Raw genomic sequence first — 24,893 nt, 5'->3', positions numbered from 1 at the left:
TCAATTATTATCCTTCGAGCGGAGGATTTCTCATTGTCATACAGTGTACAGCAGACCAGACCAGATTCAAGGCTCCTATTATTTTTACTCTCGTAGGCCGAGAAACATTTTGTTAACTTTCAAAAATATATATTTGAAATTATGTTTGACACAATTTTTCTAGAAGTTTTTTTGTTCAAATATGCATGACACAAGACAATTACTATGAAAAATACAGCTTTCTGCTTTTACGGCAGTCCAGTCTGTTGATAAATTAATAAGTCAAATAGGAGTATGTAGTTTACAACATTTATATATTTTTAAAATTGAACTCTAAAACTCCTTTGAAATGTGCAAAAATTGTCAGATTTCAGGCAAATTTATTTGTATCAATAACTCTAAAAACCCTGCAGTTAACCCAAAAAACTGCTCACATCTGTATGAACAAAGACAGTCGCAAAGCGACCAAACAAAGATTCAAATATATTTCAGCATAAAAGTAATTTTGATAGCATTCATAAAAGATTCAGTTTCATTTTGATGTTGCATTGTTTTCAGTCGGGTTTTTGCCATGCACCACGCTGCGTATACGTGTTCGTTGGTAGATGGTTGAGCACATATTCATAACTCTTTCTATCAATCTCGCTGTCCCTCTTTCCCCCTCTTTGTTTGGCAGAATTATAATTCGCTTTCATTCATTGCGATTCATTTTAGAAGAGTGTTTTGTTTTAATTAAATTTTATGTTTGCGCAGAAATAAAAGTGGCTCAACACAAAGAGCTATAAGTAAATTAAAGTGCAATCAAAGTTTCAAATATTCCAACTAAAAATTTAAAAAAATATCAATTAACTGGCGGAGGCGACAGGCAAAGTTTCCACGTAAATAGACTAACAACGGGTCGGTACCAAAAATGAGCACGACTCTTTCATAAAAAATCGCGCGATATCCTTAGCACAAGCCAACGGAAAATGGGCGACACATTGGATGAGACGCCGCCGTCGCGACGCGGTAAGCCGCAATCCTTGAACATTAGTCCGGAGGAAACGGCTGCAGGTGCAGTTGACGGTGCAAGCCATGCAGCCAGCGGCTCCTCCACGCGCTTGACACGCTCGCGAACGGGCAACGATCCGGTACGGGAACGCGATCAATCCTGTGATGGGCGGAGCTCTAAGGGCAATCGGAATGACGAGTTTGTTGGTCTACCGGCACCACCACGCCGTGAGAGTCTTAACAGCTGCGACCAGCAGCAGCAACAGGCAAGCAGTCCCGGCGGGGGCTTGCACAAGGCGCTGGGTCTAAGCAGTCGTTCCACAGCTGCTGGAAACAATCCGCGGTACTCGTCCAGCGTTGTTGTTGGTGGCGGAGTTGGCAATCTGTCCGGCACCACAACGCGCAAGTGCGTCCTGACGCTGGACGGGTACTCCTATGTCATAGGTAAGCGATGGGTGCACTTAAAGCAAAGGCAGGGCTTGCCTGGAGTCACCTTTGGGTGACCCACATGAACTGTTTCCATGGGTTTGACTTTTAATTCGTAAGCTACCCTTTCTACACTCTCCACACACAATGGCGCCATGCAAAGGCATAAAATAATATATATGTATCTATTTTTCTATCATTTCATTGCAGGTAAGTCAATTCAGAGGGCAAACCCAAGAGCCAGATTGAAACGACGGCCCAGGTACGTGGCCCATTGCAGCATTAAATTGAAAATGAAATTGAATTTCCTCAAAGGGGCTGGGCTATGGTAGTAGCCAATTTAAAACTTGGCTGCCACCCATAACTTCATTCTTATCCTTTCTTCTAACCAGCACAACACAATTCATTTCGAATTGCTGCTGGAAATTTATGGGCAACTTTTAATACTGCAGCAGATTGCGTATACGACACGTGGCCAGGGTAAACGTTTAAGAAAATACGCAAAATATGCTCCTGCAGGTTAGCTAGACCAGGCCAGACTGGTTCGTTGTTGTTCTCGGCAAGAGTATCGGATACCGGAGGCTTTTGAAATCAGCATGACACTCGTGTTGCCTGCTCTCAGCTACAGGGCATCAATATACACCTATATACTGATATGAACAGGTTTTTGAAAGCAAACATACAGCTGTTGGCCAGTTGTTTCTGAACTATTATACTTGCATAGAGCACAGACACTTTAAGCTTCTGTGTGTTCATTTTAGATAAAATGAATGAATTCAATTTTAGGTGAAATGAATTTTAACCGAAAATAAAAGGTATCCATATAATCCTGCAAACGGTTCGTGTGTGCATTTTGGTGTGCGTGTACGTATGTGTGTGTGTGTGTGTGAAGTGCTTTTGTAGTTAAATGAACCGCAATAAGGATATCAGAAAAATTTAAATATGGCAAAAAAATAACCAAAAGCAGTAAGGATAGTAAAAATGCAACTAGGAGGAATATTACAAACGTTTTATATAGTGTATGCTGCAATCGATATATTAATAGATAGTTAAATAAATAGATAGATAGATAGAAAGATAGTTAGATAGATAAATAGATAGATAGATGGATAGATAGATAGATATATGTAAAGATAGAAAGGTTCATAAATAGGTATGTCAGATCCGTACGTTTGCACAAAACGAGTGAGTCGCTTTTATTAAACATCAATGCTTAAAGATATAAGAAAATATTATAAATGAATCAGTCAGAGTCAATTATCCAATCCTTGCAGAATTAATCGTCAATCGTATACCACAAACAAATCTCAAATCTAAATGTATTTATAAAATTCTTTGAAGCCTGCAAATTCCAGTTAAGAGCTGTCAACTTAAAGCTCACGTAATACTTATCTACGTGCTCCTGGATCGCTTTACTGAAAAAAAAAAAACCGTAAAACTGTTAAACTACCTACTCAATTATTCGGTTAAGCGCTAAATAAATAAACAGATAAAAGAAATTCAACTGTTACCAGTACTATTCTCCAGATGGAATGTGTACCGCTGGGCTCCAATTGCTGTGTCCCGTAGCTGCCTGAAATTTGAGGCAATGCCAAGGCATGGGGCACGCCCCCAATCGGACAGGAGCCAAGTGACAATGTGGCGCGTCCTTTGGGGTTAAAATTTATGGGCGCTGCAATATTTTGCAAATATCCGTAGCATATCCTGCGGCGACAGCACAGACAAACAACAATGCAATAAATAGTCAAGTGTTTGTTTTTGTATTCGTGTTCGTGTTCCTGTCGCTGTTGAGCGCCAGAGTGTGTGTGTGTGTGTGTGTGTGTGTGTGTAGTTGTTGTTGTTTTCGAAGTGTGTCCTTCAATTGACATATTACACTTATTGTTGGCCTGGTCGCGGCCGCTTTCTAGCGTTGCACGTTTGCTGTTGTCACTCGCAGACAAAGGCATCAGACGAGGACAAGGCCCACCTCCGCCATCGGCTATTTGTGCTGTCTGGCTGGTAGTTCAGAGCCCCGCTTGCTCAAGCGGGCTTCAGCGACAAGTTTACTTATTGACAGCAGCCAGCCGAGTGGGAAAAGGTTACCACTTAATTGATGTGCTGTGTGTGCAACTGAAACTGGGAACACAAAAAAAAACAAAAAAAAAGGGTTAAGTGGCCAATTTAGCTGCGGTTCAATGAATCTTCATTGGCATTGGCCAATTTATTAAAGAACAACAAGGAAACGCGTCAACCTAACTAAGCGCGTAATAAGGTTTAAGGACAGGCAACATTTGCAAGATCTTCGCATAATTTTGGGCGCTTAAAAATTCACAAATACAAGAAAACCATTTGGCAAAGTTCATGCGCATAACTCAAATGCTATCTGCACTACTCGGGCCAAAAGTGACCTTTGTTTGGTTTTGTTTTAGCCAGTCCTAAGCAACCCGTAAAAATTTGCATAAATTCCAGTCATTGACTTTAACGCACAAAAATTTCAATACATATTTCGAATTGGGCGTAACATGACAAGCTCCCTCAAAAAAATTTATTGTGGAGCAAACAAGTTGAGCAGCTTTATTGAATTTGTATGGGCCTGGCTTAAAGGGATAATGTATGCAACTCTTGGCTAAAGTTTTTATTTGCCCTTATGCCAACGGCGCCTCAATTGCCAATCAATTTGGCTTTTACTCTCTGCGGACCATTGATGTCGACAACTGCTTTCAAGTGACAGCAAAGCTATAAAAAATAAACAGTAGTTGGCGCAGTTGGACAGGAAAAATACCCTGTAGCCAAAACTCTCACGGTGCTGGCCTCTTGCGATAATTCATCTACCATAAATACTTCCTATTGTTAAATAAAATTTTATATATTTAAAGATTCTCTTCATGCGTTTATATAGGATTTTAGTATATTTCCAGTCCCTAGCTTTTATACAATATATATTTGTGGGGTCGGAGATGATTCGTTCCGTCTGTGACATATTCTGACCCAAAAACATTATACCCTTTTTACGCGTTTCCAATGAGTACATGGTTTAAAAATCCTTTAGACCTGCATGGAGATAAGCCCCACCAAAATACACACAAGCCGACTCTAGCTGATTATGAGTAGCATTTTGCATACCCTGTACTTATTGAAAGTGTATACAAGAAAGGGTCTGCTTCAACAGAAGACTAGATCTAGCCTGACTTTATTAAACCTTCCATACCAGAGACTAAAACCATGTTTGCCAATCGCAAATTAAGTTTATCTTGAAAAACCACAAAAAGAGATATTAAGCAGCGCTTGGAGGTGTGTGCACATTTAACACATTTAACGGTAGCTCGGCACTGGATTCATGGTATCTGGAAGTCGGGCGCTATTCGCTTGCGCACTCATGTTTTAATTAAAAACAGTTAAAAAGCGGCGCCAGTTTCGCGACTGTCTGTTAAATTTATGAAGCCTGCAGCTAAATGGCCAAAATGGCGCTGCCACAAACAGAAAAGGCAGCATACGCACACACGCATACATAGGCAAGGGAAAAAGTTGGCAGCCCGAATTGTGGTTGGCCCGAAGGATCCAATTAGCTGGCTCATCTTTGTTCCTTTCCCCCGCTTCGCTGCGGCCTCTTATACCTTTTGCTGCTGTTCTGACATCAAGGTGCACGGCGCGTCCTGCCAAATTTCCCAGAGCTGCTCAGCATTTTGAAACTTTTTAGCTCAAAAGGATTTAACATGTGTGTCCTTGTATGCTGCTTTGTATATATTAGACAATGCGACATCCTCAGCCCGCAGACAATTGATCGAATCAATAGCTCTGGGTTCCAGCAATCAATCGCAATTGTTCAACATTTCTGTGAAACCACAATTAATTTAACTACATCAAATAGTGAGTATAGTAAGAATAATTAGTTGGTTTGACTAAGTGAACCTTGAGTTCGAGGTCTAATCAAGTTTGGACAACAGAAAAGTTTTGAAATTTACCTGTGATAGATATTAAGCCAACTGTCCCCTCGGCTGTGTGAACTATTTTACAGAAATATAAATTACAAACATTGAATTAATGCCAGCTTCTATTCAGCCAATCGACCACAATAATCAAGTAAGAATAGCTAAGTTTATAGCTTTAAGTGTCCGGGAGTCCGGTTGATTTCCAAACAGTCGAATATAATTTTATTGGTAACTCTGAGAGGCAACAACGGCGCTGTCAACTTCCGGCAATCAGGATGGAAACAAGGATTTCCACTTGCCAGCCAGCAAAGCGTTAAATTTACTTTAGCAGTTGCCAGCTGCTGCCTTGTCATTGTCTTCAACTCAGTGCCAGTTGCAGTTCGAGACTCCTAGCATAGGGACTTTCGATGCCAATCGCTAGAGTCGTCCTTAACCAAACTATGGAAATATCCGCTAGCAAATTGGAAAAAAATTATTGTTGACACTTTCGTTTTTGCTGCACTTTTAGACAGCGGAACAATACGAGCCAAATGAAATTAATTTAAAAGGAGCTTGCCTGAAGAAAAAATGTTTTATAAAAAGCATTGATGCGTTTTCGAAAATTGATAAAAACACAATTCCTAACAGTGCTGACAAGGGCAGAAAGAAAAGCTATTACAATATATAAAGACATAAATGAGCTAAGCATTTATATGGATTTTTGAGCAATAAATTGAATTTTAAATGCCATTGCTGACAGTTGACATATCGCAAAAAAATCGATCTGTCAGGCAATCTTATTACCACCCACTTTTCGTACAATTTTCAGCACCACTTGACAGCGATAAACGGAAATTTAATTCGTCCATATGATGCCCAGCAACCACAATTTCGCCCGTTGCCAACTGTTAATGACATTTTAGCCAGTTGGCTAGCGATGCTCTTTTATTTACGCTTTTTTTCTGGTGTATTTTATTAATTAATTAATCAATCAACGGCCGCAACAAAAATCAATGCATCAAAATGGCTAATTGAAATTAACTTTAGTCCACTTGTGACGCCACAAATTGTACATTAGCAAAGCTACTAGCACCACGTTAAAAGATTTGATGATTTGTTTAACCAAAAGACGACGTTGTTTACTGAAAAAGAAAAGCAGTCTAGTTAGAAACAAACAAACAGTTATTAGTCCCAACTAACCTCATGCCCGACTGCTCATAGCTCAAAACAAGGCCAGCGCGAGGCGCAAGTCGCAATTGGGGTTTGTCACTGCGATTGTTGGCCAAAAAACTAGAATCACTTCATTCATGGAACATTTAGAAACCAAAAATGTTTTTATTTTTGCATAAAGATAAAGAAAATATTTTTTAGGCTTGTTATGGATCAACGTGGCGTATGCGTGATGAACACTTGAAGCCAAAGCAAAACATTTCCATTTTGTATGATTTGAATTACTTTATTGCTATTTAGCACTTTCCCATTTCAACAGAAAAAACTAGTCGTAATGCTCATCTTTTATGCCATGTTGTGGCTTATTTCCTGTGGTAAAAATAATCTTCAGATTACAAATGAAAGATTCATAGAAATTAACTTAGTGCTTTCCGCAGAAAAGTTTGTGGTTTGCGACGTTTCATTTACATTGCAAATAGCATCTTGGAATTGTGAAAGATCAAAGTTTGTCACGATTAGGAATTAGAATTTTGTCATGAAATGTGTAACGCCTTCTCGGAACCTATAAATTGTACATATATATACCTTCTAGATCGGAATCAACAGCCAAGTCGTTATAACGATGTGCTACTGTCTGTTGCTAGGCAAACTAAATTTCTGTTCATTTTTCTGATTTAAGTGCTTTTGCAAGGGCAAACTTTTTAGCAATTTTCAAACTTAAGTAACTGCCTTTTATGTTCGTTAAGAGCATTTATTATGCCATTCTATGCAACATTTGATGTCTCGCTATTAAGCTAAAAACCTATTGGCGTCCATGGAAAATATGATATGATTTAAAGGAGCAAGTTTATGGACATGGCAAATTGGACAATGCAGTGCTTAACGCGTGGCATTTGAAACTTTTGCATAACATGAACCTTTGTCCTCCCTCTCCCTTTCTCTCTCTCTCTCTCTCTGTTGCAGTGCCCATACCCATTTGCAATGCGACAGTTCGCAAATCTCTGTGTCGTGGTCCATAAATCTTCGAGTTCGTGCGCCCAGCCACATGAAAAATTATACGAGCTGTGAAACAAACTGACCAGAGAAAAAATAGCTTGGAGGTACCAAAAATGATTTACCCTTGCAGCATTATTAAAAAACCAGTTCTATTACAATATTTTAATCTTGCAGAAATGTAAAGCTCAAAGTTTCATGCATTTCATGCTAAATAAAACATGAAGGAATATTGTGTAATATTAATTATTTATTTATTAATTTGAGTACATAATCAACATAATATTGAATAAATGAAAGGCAACTATAGTCTAATCCTATCTCAGCCAACAAATAGAAAAACACAGAGTTTACAGAAGAATTAGGAGACACCTTTACTTAAGATATAGCTCAATTTTCGAGCAATTTTATTTATGGTTTCTTGATTGTTATGAATTTATTCCGACTAGTTGCAGTTTAAATGCTTCCTTAATCAAGCAGAGGGAAAATCTATCGAAACATATTTTAAATTTTATATATACTAAATATTATAGGGAGTCTGTAATGCGTTCATTACCAAAGTAGAATACCCTTTGATAGGGTATCTAAATGACGTGAATTTCGCTTGGGCAAACTGCCAGGGCGACAATGGCGACGTCGTGGCCAGCAGTTTTATTCCGCATGTCGTGCATAAAAAGACCTCCAGATTTTAAATGCAAACTGATATATAAAAAAAACTGCAAGAGGCAAAGTGAACTTTAATTCATTTGCAGCACAAGCACAATGCCTTAATTTTAAGCTCATGTCATTTAATATTAAATCTAAATTTATCAAAGCAAATTGAATTGATTGAACCCATAAAGTACGTTAATCTTGGGCCTACGCGTCGAGCAGCTTGCAGATGAGACCCTCATGAGCTGACAGTGTTAAGGCGCTGCTGGAAATGGTTTGTCTGTGGAGGGTAGCAAATGCAGGACAAATATGTGGCAGATATTTTAAATGCGATATAATGCAAGTGACATTGAACTTACCCAGGTGCATAAACTGAATCAACACCTGCCACTTCCACCACCAACTTTTGAGGCCGATTGATAAAGTCTGTTAGATTTACCAACTGCTCCTTAGCGCTCACATTGATGATGGTTACGAGTGTGTCGTAGTCCTTCAGGGTACTAAATTGCCAGCAAACTGTTAATATTTGTGCGCCCTTTAATATAGAAAAAGGGAGAATTACCGCTTAAACGCGAAAACTGTGCGGGATAGCGGCTCTATGCTAAACCTTCCACGTCTCAGCACCGGCAACTTGCGTAGCTCAATCAGCGATTTGTAGACTTTGTAGTGGCTTTTGACGGCTTGCTTTTGCGCTTCTAGATTCAACACCAGATAGTTGGGATTTACGGGTAGCCATGTCTTGGCAGCAGTGGAGAAACCTAAGGAAAAGTTTTATATATTCATGTGAAACGAATAGATATACTAAAGGTTATTATAATACAGTTCTGCTTACCAGCATTGGTAGCATTGCTCCACTGAAAGGGTGTACGCTCCGGATCTCTGGACACTTTCTTATAGTCCAGTTTACCGGCAATGCGCGCTGGCGGATCCACCGTGTCCTCCCAACTGATTTCGTCATAGTCCTGCATGCCCAGCTCCTCGCCCTACAACAAATATAATTCAAACAGATTAGTTCGCTGACCTTTCCAATACGCACATACTCACATTATAGGTAACAGCAACGCCGGGAAGTGTCAGCAGCAGCATGTTCATGGCATCGACACTGGCGGGGCCAAAACGCGTGGCGACACGCGGTTTATCGTGGTTGCCCATGACCCAATTGGCAGTGTGCCCGCGAGGCATGTAGATCAGCCATTTCTCTATATTGTATACAAAGTCACGGGCATCCGAATCTCCGCTCACATCCGTAATAAAGTGAAAATTGAAGGGCAATTGGGAGCCGCGCACTCCGCCGGCATCCTCATAGTAGTCCATGAGCACCTGCAAGTCGGCATACGCCTCTGTCATCATGATGCGCGTGGCACCTTCCGAGTGCTTGGCGGTATAATCGTCCAACAGCTGCCGCCAGTGCTGCACCATGCTCAAAACCTCAGGCAAATCTTTGGTGTAGATGTGCTTCGTATAGTCGTAAGAGAGGGGATCCGTTGTCTTGCCACTAAGTGGCTCATCGGGCAGGGTTTCATCTTCGAACAAATGATTGAGTGCGTCAATGCGAAAACCAGCCACACCTTTATTAAGCCAGAACAGCAGAACATCATCCATAGCACGCACCACGGCCGGGTTGCGAAAGTTAAGATCTGGCTGCTCCTTGGCGAACTGGTGCAAATAGTACTGCCCGCGTTGCTCATGCCATTGCCAGGCGGAGCCATAGAACACGGACTGCCAGTTGTTCGGTGGCTGTCGAACACCCTGATTATCCAGTTTCCCATCTGCCCATACATAAAAGTTGTCATACAAGGGATCCCGAGCCGCTGACTTTATGAACCATTCGTGCTTATCCGAAGTGTGATTGGGCACAAAGTCCAAGATTATCTTGATGCCCAGACTGGTAGCCGTGTTCACCAGCTGCTCAAAGTCGGCCATAGTTCCATACTCCGTTTGTATAGACTTATAGTCAGATACATCATAGCCAAAGTCCACCATGGGTGACTGAAAAATGGGACTCAGCCAGGTCGCTGTAATACCCGTTTCAGCTAGATACGGCAGCTTGGAGATAACGCCCTGCAAGTCGCCGATGCCATCGCCGTTACTGTCCTTAAAGGATCTGGGATAGATCTGGTAGAAGACCGCGTGCTGCCACCAGTCGATAAAATCTTCCGTTTGAGCGCTCAACAGACTGGACATGACCGGACGAGGCGCCTGTGTCCACAGCAGGCTGCAAAGTAGAAGCAGTTGGGTTGTTCGGGTTAACTGATGCGCTGCTGCCATGGTGCAAGAGATTTGCTGCTGTGGCAGCGACTGTAAACGCGAATCGGATTCAGTTCTGTTTTAAAGGGTTAATTTCAAATTGCAGGCGGTGTAATTATTATAATTTTAATATTATTAACTCTTAATAAGGCAGTTCTGATTATTAATAATTGTTTATGGAAACGACTGACGACAAATAATATCAAATTACACACATAACCAATTTAACGCCGTAAAATATTTAAACAGAAAATGATATTATTTCGTTTTTGTTTTTATTCACTCTCTTACTCCCTCATTCTTTGTAAGCAGCATACCTTCCTTTTGCACTGAAAATACAGGCTGAAAGATCATTTGCCATTACTCCTTATCTCTCTCTGACTACCTCCATACATAATCAATTGATAACAATCACATCGGCTGCGCCCGCTGCTTACACTCTTTACCTACCTCAAAAGGTTTGCCAACAAAAATAAGAACGTAAACAAATAACAACAATTCAATGCTGCTCGAAACACGTCACTTCGCCCACAGCCACCGTGATCAACTGAAAACTGAGAGAAAGCAGCGTGCAGCGAAGCCAATCAATTTGCACAAGCTTGCGCTCCACTTGGAATCCACAGCAGTACTCACAGCATCCACAAAGGCAGGCTGCAAATCAATATCGTGCTCAAAGCTAAGGTGGCCGACTAAGAAATACCCTGTAACCCGTGTGGAACTGCCGCTTCAGGCTTTCAAACCAGAACTCATATACGCACTCGCACACTATATCGACTGACTCACTCACATTTACCTCAATTGACTCGACCGAATTGCCCAATTGGGTATCTAAGGGAAGAGATGTGCTCATAAAAAAGAGCATTGGGTCTGCGCATGTTATAAGTGGATTGAAATTTGAATTATTATCTATTTCTGACGATCGCTGACATCAACGGGCTCTAGTATACGGACAGACGAGGAGACGAACAATGGCTAGATATACTCAGATCTTCGACCCGATCACGAATAAATAAACTTTATATAATTAGCCGAAATAGCTTGCTCTACCTTTGCAAACATTTGCCCATTAGCAGTATACATATTCTGAACCATAGTCAAAAGCTACAGAGTATAAAAAACAAAACGAAATTTATATTTATGCAATTTCGAAGGGCTTTTAATTAAACTCAACAACAATTTATCTACCGCTGCCCAGAAGCGTTGACAGTTATGAAATATTTTGGAGAAAGTGCGACGACAGCAACACGACAAACGACGCACGGCACGTACAAGGCGGGGCAGGGGGGATAAGGGCAACAGCAAGTATTCAAAATTCAATTAAAACGTGCAAAACGCTTTAAAGTGTAAATTGGCAATGGGAATATAATTAAATGGAAATTCAAATTAATTCCTAAGATGAGTATTTAAAATAATAAATATTGCTCGAATAGCAGTTAATATCATTAAACATGAATTCTTCCAAAGCGTGCTTTTGCGAAAAATTGCTCAACTTTGTGATGTGTGTCTGGCTTTTACGTTAATAACTTTATTTTAAGCTCGCCAGCTCTATTTTAACAATCAAAGTATAGGCAACCAGAGTGAGAACCTTTCTTCCCGTTAATATCGGAGAAGGGAAAAGCATTTTGCCTTATAGATAAAACGAACGCCAATTTCTTCTGTCAATATTACTTTCAAGGAATATTTAACAAGACCTTAAATAAATTCCTAGCCTTGTGGTTCCCATTTTGTCACATCTGTTACGAACGAAATATTAAAGGCCTTCAAGTTTTGCAATATTTTTAATTATCATAATAAGTATAATAATGTTATCAGCCCCACTATTCTTCGGTGCGGCTTAAGCTCTGGCAATTCCTTGTATATAATAAAATGTAAATGTAATTCACATTACATTTTTAAATTAATATTTTTTGATATATTCAACTACTAGCGAGCTTTGAGCTGTATAACTAGACCCTCATGGGGCGACAGTTTGACCTCGGCGGGCTTAAGGCGCTCGCTCACCCTATGCTGGGAGCAAACGCCCACAACCAACAATGTAAGACGATTGGGCAAATCGATAAAGTTACTGACATCGACTTGCTGGGTGCGATTGCTCACATTAATGACAGTTAGCAGGGTGGGCTGACCTCTCAATTCGCTGGAAACACACAGATAATATAAAAGATGTTTGCTCAATTGGAAGAAAAGTTAAAAACTCACCGCTTAATAGCAAAAACATTACGATTAAGGGCCTGGGCTGTAAATGAGCCATCCCGCAAGACTCGCGATTGTCTCAGCTTGATCAGCGACTGATAGACCTTATAATGGCTGTAAGTGGCTTCTTGCTGGGTGAGCAGATTAAGCTCCTGATAATTCGGGTGCACTGGCAACCAGGTGGAATCTCCCGTGGAGAAACCAGCATTCTTCTCATCACTCCACTGCATTGGCGTGCGTTCGGGGTCGCGAGAGACCCACTTGTAATTGTCAAGACCAGCATCACAGGCGGGCTGATCCACTGTATCGTTCCAGCTAATGTCACGATAGTCTACCATGCCGAGTTCCTCGCCCTGAAGGAGAAACCTCGATGTAGAGCCAGAGATCAGAGCACAGCTACACTTACATAGTAGGTAATGCCGATGCCCGGCAAAGTCATCATCAGCATGTTCATGGCATCCACAGTGCCAACGCCATACCGAGATGCAACGCGCGGATTATCATGATTGCCCATCACCCAGTTGGCTGAGTGTCCAGGCGGCATATAGGTCAGCCATCTTTGAATGAAGTATACAAAGTCCGGAGCCGCTGAGTTTGCATTCAGCTCGGTAATAAAATCAAAATTAAAGGGAAAGTGGGCGCCCTGCACGCCGTCCTCATCTTCATAGTAGTTCATTAGCAGCGATAGATCCGCATAGCCCTCGGTCATCATAATGCGCACTGGTCCCGGATTATCGGCCGTGTAGTTGTCCAACAGCTGACGCCAATGCTGAATGAGGCCATAGCATTCCGGCAGGTTCCTTGTGTAGATGTGCTCCAGATAATCAACTGAGTTCGGATCACTGGTGGAACCGCTCAAGGGCTCGTCTCGCAACTGTTCGTCCTCATATATATAGATAACGGCATCGATGCGGAAGCCAGCCACGCCCTTTTGCAGCCAGTACAACAAAACTTCATCCATGGCCTGCACCACAGCAGGATTACGATAGTTCAAATCGGGCTGTCCCTTGGTAAACTGACGCAAATAGAATTGTTGCCGCTCCTCGTGCCACTGCCAAGCGGAGCCGGAGAATACAGATACCCAGTTGTTTGGCGGTAAGCGAGTTTCATTATCCCCAGGTATGCCGTCCTCCCACACATAGAAATCCTCATAGCCAGGCTCTCTAGCAGCGGACTTCTTAAACCATTCGTGTTCGTCCGAGCTGTGATTGGGCACAAAGTCCAAAATGACCTTGATGCCCAGTTGATTGGCCTTGGCGATCAGCGCATCAAAGTCCTCCAGGGTGCCATACTCCGGCTGGATGTCCCTGTAGTCGGATATATCGTACCCAAAGTCAACCATGGGTGACTTGTAAATGGGACTTAGCCAGATGGCCGTGATGCCAGTGTCCACAAAGTACTGCAGCTTGGAGGTGATGCCCTTAAGATCACCAATGCCATCGCCATCGCTGTCCTTAAAGGACCTAGGATAAATCTGATAAAAGACCTCGTGTCGCCACCAATTAATATTGTCGTCCAACTCGTTTGGCTTATGCTTTTTTTAATTCTGACGAAGCCACAAAAAGGAGCCAACTTAGGCCCAAAACTAAGCTCCACTTCAAACTCATCTTAACCCATTGAAGTTGTAACTATGCACTGTATGCATCTGTACGGTCTGAACGACCTTATATAGCCGCCGTCTTTGTTTGCTACCATGGAATTCCGGTTTAATTATTTACGTTAGATTAGATCAACTCAAATATTTTTCCAATTGGTCCGTGGACGGTCAACATTCATTTCATTTGGGTTTTACAATGGGAAGAGTCCAACTGACCAAGCAGTGGAAAATTAAATACATTTGACATTGAATGGCAGATTGGCGAGCTGCAAACATTAAAGTTCTGGACTGAAACAATAGCTGAGAAGAATATTAATTAATTATTTCTTTGTTTGTTTTGTTCCTGCGAATGCGAACATAAACACAGCTCAAAAACTAGTTCTGCTCAGGCACAGCTCTAAGTTAATAATTACATTTGACAAAAATAAATAAAAAGTTGTGGTGAAAGTTTTTTGCTGCCATGCACAGAGCACACTCAGTTTAAGTTTAATCAATTATTTAACAATTTAGTTGGAATCCTGCATTATATTTTCTGTGGTTGCAATTAAAATCTAAGAATCCAGTTTCAAAGAACGCACAGTCAACGAGCTTTTCCATAAGTATTAGTCGCAATTTTTTCTTTGAAGCTCTGAGAACATGTAAATCTTTAAATTTGTAGACATATATCTTGCCCAGTATCAATTTATCAGTAGTTTATTCAAGTGTTCCTTTTATCTATCAGGAAATTCTTAGTTGAACTAAAGCTTAAAAGCAAAATTCTCCTTAATGTGCTGCACATAACTTGCAGTCAAAATTGAAACCAAAAATAATTTAACTTTGGGCAAATTTTGAGCAGTTAAAGTTCGACAGACTCTCGACAAAATATATTACTAAATGTCTTACTAAATAGCATATAAGCATATTCCTTAATTTAACATCAATACGTCAAACTTCACGTTACATATTTCTTGCAGTTACATATTTCTATGACTGGACTTTGATTTGAATTTCCCATTTTATGTGTTGCCCATGTATTTGAACATGATTGTGCAATCATCGTAGTTGATCTTTCCCTTGGTTTTGGGAACATGGCCAGGAACTACGGCCACCTAAGAATGTTTTTCTAATTTGCTTGTTTTTTATCCGATTGTTTGTCATCCTGTCACGTTCCGTTTCGCATATCCCTGGCCACTTAGCACGTTGCATTTTCATTTTGTTCACTTTCCACCGCGAACTTCCGTTGCGTGCCGGTGCACAAAAATGAAACCCGCTTCCAGCAGCCGCTCGGATGCAGAACAACGGACGTGCAAAGGGTAGCGTGTCCGTTCGCTTTTGCCGCACCGGCCTCTTTGTTCAAATATGGCTTCTGGTTAGTTAATTAAAACATTTGCAACATTGTAATTAAGCTGCTGTTGCTTGCATGATATTTACTAGGTGCACGGTCGTGTACACCAAGAACATGCTTTACGGGAACATGAGAACGTGATCGTCCTGTGCCTGCAAAGGACTGTGCAAACGAAAAAACATAAAATTTATATTTATTTATTCATTTAAACAGAGGCTAACCCGGCGTCAAGTGCACGATTTTTGTTTGCAACTTATTAAATTCCGTTGAAAAGCGGAGATGCAACATGAAAAGGGTTTGACATTTGATTGGAAAGGCAAAGGTGGCATAGCTCGAGTGCTTTGCACTTGTATCTGTGCCCTGATTTTCATACAGGTCGATATACCTTTCGAGTCAAGTTTGAATTACGGCGCGCAAAAAAGTTTCTCGTCGAGAGCAACTGCGAGACCGACTAATACGCCCCAGTCACCTGTCCGTCTGTCTGTCAGCCAGTTTTTGCCACCTAACCGTTGGGCGATGTCAGGAGGAAGACCGAGGCTTACCTTTCATTTTCAGGTCGTACACTGATTGAATTGCGTCGCAAAGCGGCAAAACAACGCCTAAATTCGTTTTATGCAGGTCGGACTCAGCAAGACATCTTTTGGGCCACTTTTCAATTTGGGGGCGGTCCCAGCGGCAGCCGCCACGGCCGCAGCCACATGAATAAATAGCAGCCTACGAGTACATATTTTAATATGTAAATATTTAATAATATCAAAGCGGTGCGAGCTTGGCATATTAAAAAAGAAAATAAATAAAAAAAGCAGCCAGACAAAACCAACAGCAAGAAAAAACGGACTCCGATTAATTCGTGCGGGGACTTGATTCAAATTTAATGCACGCTCTCAAAACATATGGCTAGGATTAGATTTATTATACCCTGGCAAGGGATAGTTCTGTCGAGTTACGGAATTTAACATGGCAGGAAACATCTTTGACCGCAAAAAGCTTTTGTTTTATGGGTCAGAGTCCAGGTTAATATAATCTACATACAAAGTCTACATCTTACTAATGCTGACTACAATCCTTTTAAATTATTGAAATTTATATTTATGCGATACATTTACAACAGTTTTAGTTGATTAACTAATTGGAGCGGTGGGGTAAAGGTAAAGATTATACTTGTTTAGTAAGAATTTTAGCAATAAGATAGGGTATTTAATATTTCGAACTGATAAAGGGGCATTTATTAATAGTTAGTAATAGTTATTATTTTAACCAGGTAATGCCGGATACTACCTGTAAGTCTTATTCAAGCTAATTCAACTAGCGTAATGCTGATTGACATGGCACGTGAACGGCTTCCACCTTCACCAATAAAACTTTACAAAATCTCCGAAAGTTACCACAGATTTAGATAACAATATGTTGATATTATATAAACAAGAAACAACATCTATTTTCGACACGCTGACATAACAAAAGCCTTGACATAATGAAACCAATAAAAGCAGATAACTTAAAGAACAAAAAGTTAATAATTAAACAAATATGATAAAGAATTAAGAGATCGCTGAAATCAGTAAAACCAGAGTTTGATAGTGATAGTTTTTTTAAAGTTGAGTATCGACTGATATTTTCTATGGCAATCTAATCCGGTCTGTTCTAACTGCCTGGAGTCTGGAAGATAACTCTATGCTTTGTTTTACGTGGATAGGTTTAAGAACTAGAGACTATTTTACAAGGTAACAGACAGACAGATATGGTTGATCATAAATATATACAGTTAATAAGGTGAGAGATGTCTCACTGCCTTTTCCACAAGAATATAAAACCAATTTATTTTTAAGCGCTCAGAAATTTTCGTGACAAACATTTTGACAACAATTTTTCTACATTATTGTTTCATCGAATAGCAATAAAAATCTGAAGATGATTACGTATATATCTGTCGTACGGGTGCTAGGGTATTTAATTGTCTGCAACCCAAAGATAATTGTATATTCGTGTTTTTTTTTTTTTTTTTCATACCTGTTTACTCGCATTCTGTTCAGGTCTGACAACCCTTAAGCGTCAGCAAATTGGTTCAGTTCCATTCAGGACACACGGCAGATACGTGTTTCTGATTGCTATTTGCGTTGCCATTTGATGTGAATACGTTTACGCTTATCAAATACTTGTTATCAAAATCGATTACAACAACAAACACGAACTGGCTTTGTTGTCAGTCGTAGAGATTGGCAATGTCTAATGTAGGGCTTTGTGCATATGTAATGAAAAAGGCTATACTAAGTTTCTATTTATCAGTCGGGCATGGACGTAATTCGTTAGCTTTTGCTTTTAATTGCACGATAAATATCTTGTGTCTAATATAAGACTCTTGACCTCAACACATATTTCTGAAATCTAAAAGCTTATATAAAATCCTTGACACAATGCCAAGCGCACAAAAATTACAACTAAGAACCTTAAAAGCTGCCAATAAAATAATATTTATTTTACCCACCTTCCATTATTGCAGGAATAAATGTTTACCTATAGACTTTATATACGCATGTGCATTAAAAGCTTAGCTAAGTGGCAATCCTATTTAAATGAAATCCAAAAAGTAGGCACCATAAATTTTAAATAATTTATTAATTCAGATAAAATACGAAGACACGAAAGCTATCTCAAGAAAAATTCAAATTCCATGTGCGGGAATGGGTTAGAAACAGTTGAATGGGAAGTTTTTGCTAACGGTGTGATCGGGGCTCAACCTAATTTTTCACGCTTCTTGTAAAATCTACCAAAATGGAGGCATGAAAGCTAGGCCCGAGCAAAGCTGGGTTATATCCACTTGGATTAGGCGTTTTAATAACAATATATTTTCGAATCAAAGTATTTTGGGATCGCCAACCAGTTTCCCATTCCCCAAACTGCCCTCGAGACAGCCTATTAACAGATTTGAGGCTAATGCACAGTGAGATAAAGGCTCATGTCGTCATTCCACTCAACATAGTATTATCTTTTTAATAACACTCTCTTTATTTAACGCAGCTGACAGCTTCCTGTCATAAAACAAACGGCAGTCCCGCTGCTCAGCATGCTTCATAAATGTGCCCCACTTGTATCTGTTGTTGCCGAAAATGTTGCACGGTGGCATTTTGAGTAATTTGACATTCGTGTCGCACGTATTGAGATTCAATTAACAAAAGCGTAATACAGTTCATAAATCACATCCAGAAATCAGAAAATCCGTAGCCCGAAATGGGCACCATTGTGGACGCTCTGCAGGCGGGCGTTGTCGATTAATTATGCACAATTTGATTGATGTACGTGAGGGGCATATTTAAACGACAAATCGGGGACTATCAATGACAGCGAAGCGAGCTCCGACAACTTGATGACGTAGTCGTTGATACTTTTAATTAGCATTTAATGGCAATATTTGCATACTATGCCATAAATCGAGTTACGCTTCGGCGCATCTCATTGAAGGTGGCAATCAGAATGGTTGTAATTAAACCCGTTTCCACTTCAAGCTCATCCATCAATGTTCCCACTATATGTGTGTCAGAAACATAATGGGTAACTGGTGAGTCGGGACGATCGTAGTTTGTGGGTTTGCGTGTCTCGGAGCTCCTTTGGTAGACATGTCCCTCGCGCCATCTCTCTCCCTCTTCCATCATAATCAACGTTCATCAAATAACGTTTAATCACCTATAAGGTGTGGTACCTGGACATTTTTAAATTGTTCGAGTACACAAAATTATTCAAGCGTAGCCATTATTGTTTTTTATTTTCATCTGAATTAGTGTAGGGTAAACAGCGTAGTAAGCAAATTTTAATTACAATTGATTAATGAGAGTTAAAATAACGATTAACATATGAGAAGTACTTTTATGATTTAAATATATACTTTAACTTTCAGCAGTAATTATCCATAATGAAGATCCGTCCACAGTTAGCAAGGCCCCATTTTCTGAATGTTGAGTTGTCGTCCCAGTTTCTTGTAATCCCGCTGCGTGCACTCGAACTCACAGCGATTTGTATAGGTAACGCCATTCGAGGCGCACACCTGCCCCTTCTGTTTAAGGTCACAGGGACAAAAACTGGCCTCGGCGTAGCCCAGCCAAATGGCAGCCAGAACAAAGACGAGCAAAGCCAACAAATTCAAAGACTTCATTTTCACTTGAGATAATTAGCCGCTGCCACCGAAATGAATGATTTCCAAAGTATCTGCGAGATGCTTACAGAATCTGTGAGATGTGTCGCAATACGTTGCGCGTCGAGCGTTGAATTTGCACTGAGCGTCAAAAGCAAAGCAAACTGTTTTCTGTTTAATGAAAAGAGAGAGACAGAGAGGGAGAGAGTGAACCAGCGGGGCAGTGGTAGGGGGGTGGCTTGGGCCAAGTACTATCTGAGTATGCGTCAGTTTTGCTAATTAGTCAACAAGCTGTTGACTATTCCGACTTGGAAAAAAAAAACACATCTGTGCCACTCCCCTCGCCCGGTCGCGTATATAGCAGCCCCTATTTAAAGTGTGCTTGTGTTTTCTTGAAATTGTTTAGCGTTTCGTTTGCATGCGTTTTGCGCGCCTCCAGCAATTTACACGGCTGGCAATTGATTGCCTCCGCCCTCGGCGGATCCAACCAGCTATGCAGCCAGAGCAGGAGCAGCAGCACCAACAGCAGCACATCCAAGCGGGCAGGCCAAAGGCTAGCAATGCGCATGGCTATGTCACATTTGAAACTAAGTAGAAAAATTTATCGTGTGCTTAGGCTGATTTCCCCAGTGACACAAAGTTCTTCAAATTGAGTGAATTACCGCTAAAGTACTTAGTTAGACAACAATAGAGTGCACAAATTAACATACAATATAAAATAGAAAAGAAAAGCTATAAATATGATGGCATTTAATTAATTAACATTGAAATTGAAGTGAGTGTCTTTGCAAATAAGAGCCCAAGCTGGCGAACTACTATTTTACGGCAATTACCTTTGCCACCTGCCGATTATCATGGGCTCAGAACGATCGGTGGCCTTTAAAAGGTGCCCCTGCTGATAAGAAGTGAGAGAGAGAGCGAGGAGGGAGAGTGTGTGTGTGTGCTTATTGATACTAGAGATGGGCGCGTGTCGCGCTTTTCGTGCGTGCTCACGTGCGAGCAGACAAGAATCTAAATTTAATTATATAGATTTATCAAAAAATTTAATAAATAAGTAAGTGTCTGCTCATAATTCGTTTCACAGCGTAATGACCGATTAAATCAGAAAAAAGAGTTCGGAGGCCTTAGGAAACCTCTGATATTGCATGTCATATTTACTCTATCTGATATATAAATCTGGATCATAATGTGCTGGAGATATTGATTTACGCAATAGTATATAAAGGAGCACATATAATAATTATCAAATTCTTAGCATTACTGCGTTAACCGAAGTTTGAGACAATGGTGCGTCAATATATCGGTACGTTTCCATCTCGAAGAGAAAAATGAGCACGAGAGAGAGCTTTCAGAATACCAAATAGTTGGCAACGCGGAAGAGTTTGAACGCAATAGCTTTTAAGCATTTCCAAGAGCGCGTCCGGCTGGAGCATAAACAGAAGACAAGAATAAAATGCGCAAATATATTCTTTAATTTATAATATATATATTGAAAGCAAAGCCCAATATTCATTTAACTATTGAATAAACCCGAACAATAAACCAAAATATATATATTTAAAAAAAGAAAAAAAGTCAAACTACCAAGCACGCGCGATAAGATAAGGCCCATACATAAAATCGAGCCAATGGAACTGGCCCACTCAAAACAAAAAACCACACTGCCAGTATCAATATTGAGTAGCTTGTGGATTAACCTGTACACAAAACGAAATGAAATTTAATTTGCTTTTGGCCCTGTGCCTGCTACTGGCTGCATTTGTAAGCGGCGATCAGGAGGAGGATAAGCTGGAGCTGCCCAGAAAGATCTGCCCGTGCCCACGCAATTATGATCCGGTCTGTGCCAGCAATTTGATCTCCTACCCGAATCGCTGTCTATACGATTGTGCGCGTCGCGAGTTGGAGAGGGCTGGACGCAGCTTGGATTTGCTAAGATCAGGAAGTTGCTGAGCCGAATTCTTTCACAATTGTCAATATAAAATCATTTAAAAATATTTAAAATTTCTTCAAAATAAAATCACTTTGTTCAATTGTGAATCAACTGAGCTGAATCATCAATGGGGTAATATAAATGTATATGTGTAATATTGCCGCTTATCAGTAAGCCCATTTGGAGTGCCGATTGATAGCAACAGTCTTTATCTGGCCAACATATGAACAGCTATAAATCAGATGACAATGCGCTCAGACTTAAGGGTTGGCTTCCGTGAACCATTGATTCCGCTTAAAATGAACTGTGAACAACAAATATACTAGGATCTAAATAGTTAAGCAAACATATAGAAATTTAAAAGCATACACGAGAAAAAAAAATAAGATGTGCAATTTGATCAAGCTCCGCAGCCAGTTGCTTGAATATACTTTATGAATTTTTCGATTCTAAAAGCCTAATCTTCTAATATTCCCAAAAAAGTTTTTCATACTTTCATACCAATATTAATAATATGTTGCATATATGTAAGGTAAAGATATCCTGACAAACAAAAGAGTTTTTCTTTTCGACCGATTGTTTTTACGGATCTTTGGAATGCTTTGAGATGATATCTTTAGAGACTTGCTCGCATATATCCGTTCATCTTGGCTGTTCATTCTGATCAAAAATATATAACTTTTTGGTTCAAAGATGTTTTTTTCTTTGCGTTATAATACCCTCTATATATACTAGAGGTACTTTGCTAAAGGATGATCGAAAGATCAAAATAAATAGTTCTTTTACGATTACAAACCATTGTATCTATTTAACTTTGACAATGATTTTTTTATTTACTGGGCAATCAGAAATACTGCACAAATATATTAGTATTTCAAAGTTAAGCTATTCATTTTTTGCCACCTGTTGATGATGATTCGTCAGCCCTGCTATAATATTATTGTTTGATTTGCTTCTACATATATTGGCACATATGAATAGCAGCTAAACACTTGCGTAAATAAATCCAATTGCAATACATTCACAATTTGCAATGTTGGTTTTTTTCATTTATTTGTTTTTGAACTCAGTTCTATGAATCTGCGACATATTTAGTGCACATGGAAGGTTGCAGATTAGATAAGATACACTTTATCCTTAGAAAATTATACGCGGTGAGGATGTTAAGGGTTAGGGAACGCATAAAAGTCTAAACAAGAGGCGAAAATAAGATCCCAAATTCGAAAAGAGATCTTGGATCTTGGTAAAGACAAACTCCAGCAGGCAATTCCCTGGTTTCTGGACAATTACAAACCAGCCTAATATCTCCATCCAATCTAATAGGTAGACATCAATGAGAGCTAGGCGACGCATTGTGCCCTTCAATATGAAGGAGAGTAAGTTTCGACAAAGTTGTTCCAAGACATTTGTAATCATGAATTTAATAAGGTGCAACAATACTTTCCACAACGGAATCACATCCTAGGTTATATATGAAAAAATAGTTAAAGAGAAACTGCGTATATCCAGAAGAACTTGGCTGTAAATGCTGAATGTGAATATAAATAAGCAGTCGAAATGGTCACAAATTTTTTGCTTACGCTCTGCAAAATAACCTTTTCACAAAGTCCCAGTATCTGCTAATCGATCGAACGAAGAAATTCTCATTTGTATGAGATTTACAATGTACATACTTATTTGTAGCCAAGTTTGCCTGACGTTCCATTTGCAAAACTCATCTGGATAAAAAGTTTCTTTAGTTTGAATAAACTTTAGAATTACAGCAATTGCAAATAAGGTTTTCATATTATTTATTTGAGCTTTAATATAGTATATAAACTATATAATTAGTATATAAACTCCATGCCCAGTTTGTTGAAATTTTGGCTGCAACTCACCCAGCCCTGGCATAGAAATGTTATTATCACTGGAATAAGTTGTGCGAACAATTGATTAAACAAAACTCAGCAAAATCAACAAGTAACACGTGTCCAGTTTGCAATACTCGTTAAAATGTTTATTTCTCTTGAAGCTTCAGTAAATTTAGCATTATCCCAAATCCGATATGGTTAAAGAATCTAGCAGGGTCCACTTCTGGCCTGGCCCAGAGAGCGCCCTTGACGAGTGGCACGCTTAGCGGCACAGCGCAGCTCACAGGGATTGGGATAGGTGGTGCCATCGGTGCCACAGACCTGCTCCAAATTGCGGGGACAGGCACAGAACTCCTCCTGATCGGCGGCAGCGGTGAGCGCGAACAAGGCCAACAGGCAGAGGGCGATAAGAGCGAGGAAACGCATGATGATTAGAGCTGGGCGACTGGTTAGACAAGACTGAAGTTTCACACAGTCGTTGGCATTGTTTTATATATATTTGAATAGATAACAACTCAGCAAGCTGACAGCCGCAAAGCCGTTTGGCTGAGCAATCCAACGTCAATAATTAGCTGTACAATAATTCTAAAAAACAAATCCAAACAAAATAAGTATATGCAACAAATTGTCGTGACATTTGACACCTTTCAATTGTAAACTAACAATATACGATTGTCAATTGATTCTATTGTATAATATGTTCAGCGTAGCGTATGCGCAATATGCCAACAATAATCTTCTAGAAGTGCCTGCCCTTGCTTAGAGCTTGAATATGAATATGGTACGTGAATATGGTCCTAGCTGCTTAGAAAAGCTTCTAAGTCAAAGGATTGCCGACCCCCATCCAAATGGGGACAGCACAAGAAAATAAAACACAGATACCTTTAATAAAACAAAAATCCAAAATATCAATATACATTAAGCATATACATTATTTTGCCTGATTGCAACAAGACATCTAAGTAAGAGAGTGTACTCTATTCGACTAGGAGATTCCCGAACATATATATGTTCATCATATGTAACAGGTATGCACGTGCATACCAATACATTCATACATATTCTTACATTACCCAAAATTCAAGCTTCAATTTACCTAAGCGATACACAAAAAACGATACACTAGATCTGTGTATACTATTCGAGAAGCTACATATCTCATTTGCTAACTTAAGCTCCTTCAAGCGAAGAAATAAGCCGAAAAATAAACAGGATTTCGATTTGTATCGATTGAAACGGGCCAAGTTATCGATCGCGATTACAACCTCTGAACATATTTCTCTGTACGGTTTTTGAGTTCATCACGTTCATAGAACAAACTAAACAGACGGCCATGAATAGATCGACTCGGTTGATTAAGAACTTGTATATTCAATGGGGTCGGGTGTGCTTCGTTCTATTATTTATGCATTTGCACAGATCGATTTTTCGATAATTTTAATCAGTAAATAGAAAGTAATGAATCACTAAAAAAAAAAGAAAAACAAATAAAATAATTTTTAAGTAAGTAAAATGAGTGAAACTGATAAG

At 39.8% G+C, this 24,893-nt stretch overlaps 6 protein-coding genes across 19 annotated transcripts in view; 2 read left to right on the top strand and 4 right to left on the bottom strand.

The window, feature by feature from the left end:
- Pde1c (Phosphodiesterase 1c) overlaps nucleotides 1-24,893 on the top strand; it is a 94,370-nt gene that overhangs the window by 49,220 nt on the left and 20,257 nt on the right. For 9 of the 11 annotated variants that reach the window (XR_011416547.1, XR_011416546.1, XM_032438558.2 and 6 more), the window contains exon 2: nucleotides 733-1,413. The exons of the other annotated variants lie outside the window; for them this stretch is intronic. Coding sequence is in view for 7 of the 9 variants with exons in the window: in XM_032438558.2 (XP_032294449.1) it covers nucleotides 948-1,413 (466 nt within the window). In the remaining 2 variants the exon portion in view is untranslated. The remainder of the gene's footprint in view (nucleotides 1-732; nucleotides 1,414-24,893) is intronic. 11 annotated transcript variants of the gene reach the window in all.
- On the bottom strand, nucleotides 6,295-10,902 carry Mal-B2 (Maltase B2). Of its 4 annotated transcripts, none has more exons than XM_015173237.3 (7): nucleotides 10,794-10,902; nucleotides 9,141-10,311; nucleotides 8,929-9,079; nucleotides 8,659-8,854; nucleotides 8,456-8,596; nucleotides 6,483-6,581; nucleotides 6,295-6,424 (listed from the first exon to the last, which is right to left on the bottom strand). In XM_015173237.3, the coding sequence occupies exons 2-7, from the start codon at nucleotides 10,278-10,280 to the stop codon at nucleotides 6,310-6,312; spliced, it is 1,842 nt and encodes a 613-aa protein (XP_015028723.1). In that variant the 5' UTR covers nucleotides 10,281-10,311; nucleotides 10,794-10,902; the 3' UTR covers nucleotides 6,295-6,309. The 4 variants fall into 4 exon arrangements, with proteins under 4 accessions (XP_015028723.1, XP_015028724.1, XP_032294458.1 ...); XM_015173238.3 differs by having other exon boundaries at nucleotides 9,141-10,394; nucleotides 10,794-10,898; XM_032438567.2 differs by having other exon boundaries at nucleotides 9,141-10,419; nucleotides 10,794-10,896.
- Nucleotides 12,109-14,193, bottom strand: Mal-B1 (Maltase B1). Its single transcript, XM_002052257.4, has 3 exons — nucleotides 12,943-14,193; nucleotides 12,543-12,889; nucleotides 12,109-12,480 (listed from the first exon to the last, which is right to left on the bottom strand). The coding sequence occupies exons 1-3, from the start codon at nucleotides 13,876-13,878 to the stop codon at nucleotides 12,267-12,269; spliced, it is 1,497 nt and encodes a 498-aa protein (XP_002052293.2). The 5' UTR covers nucleotides 13,879-14,193; the 3' UTR covers nucleotides 12,109-12,266.
- Nucleotides 19,188-19,737, bottom strand: LOC6627888 (agrin). Its single transcript, XM_002052258.4, has one exon. It carries the CDS (start codon nucleotides 19,602-19,604, stop codon nucleotides 19,383-19,385), a length of 222 nt encoding a protein of 73 aa, XP_002052294.1. The 5' UTR covers nucleotides 19,605-19,737; the 3' UTR covers nucleotides 19,188-19,382.
- On the top strand, nucleotides 21,203-21,624 carry LOC6627889 (serine protease inhibitor Kazal-type 1). The gene has a single exon (XM_002052259.4). It carries the CDS (start codon nucleotides 21,297-21,299, stop codon nucleotides 21,531-21,533), a length of 237 nt encoding a protein of 78 aa, XP_002052295.1. The 5' UTR covers nucleotides 21,203-21,296; the 3' UTR covers nucleotides 21,534-21,624.
- On the bottom strand, nucleotides 23,483-23,831 carry LOC6627890 (serine protease inhibitor Kazal-type 1). The gene has a single exon (XM_002052260.4). The coding sequence runs from the start codon at nucleotides 23,787-23,789 to the stop codon at nucleotides 23,571-23,573; it is 219 nt and encodes a 72-aa protein (XP_002052296.1). The 5' UTR covers nucleotides 23,790-23,831; the 3' UTR covers nucleotides 23,483-23,570.

Source organism: Drosophila virilis, chromosome 4, assembly GCF_030788295.1.
Source record: "Drosophila virilis strain 15010-1051.87 chromosome 4, Dvir_AGI_RSII-ME, whole genome shotgun sequence".
Classification (NCBI taxonomy): Eukaryota; Metazoa; Arthropoda; class Insecta; order Diptera; family Drosophilidae; genus Drosophila; species Drosophila virilis.
Note: the sequence above shows the minus strand (reverse complement) of the source record. Positions and strands in the feature narration are given on the sequence as shown.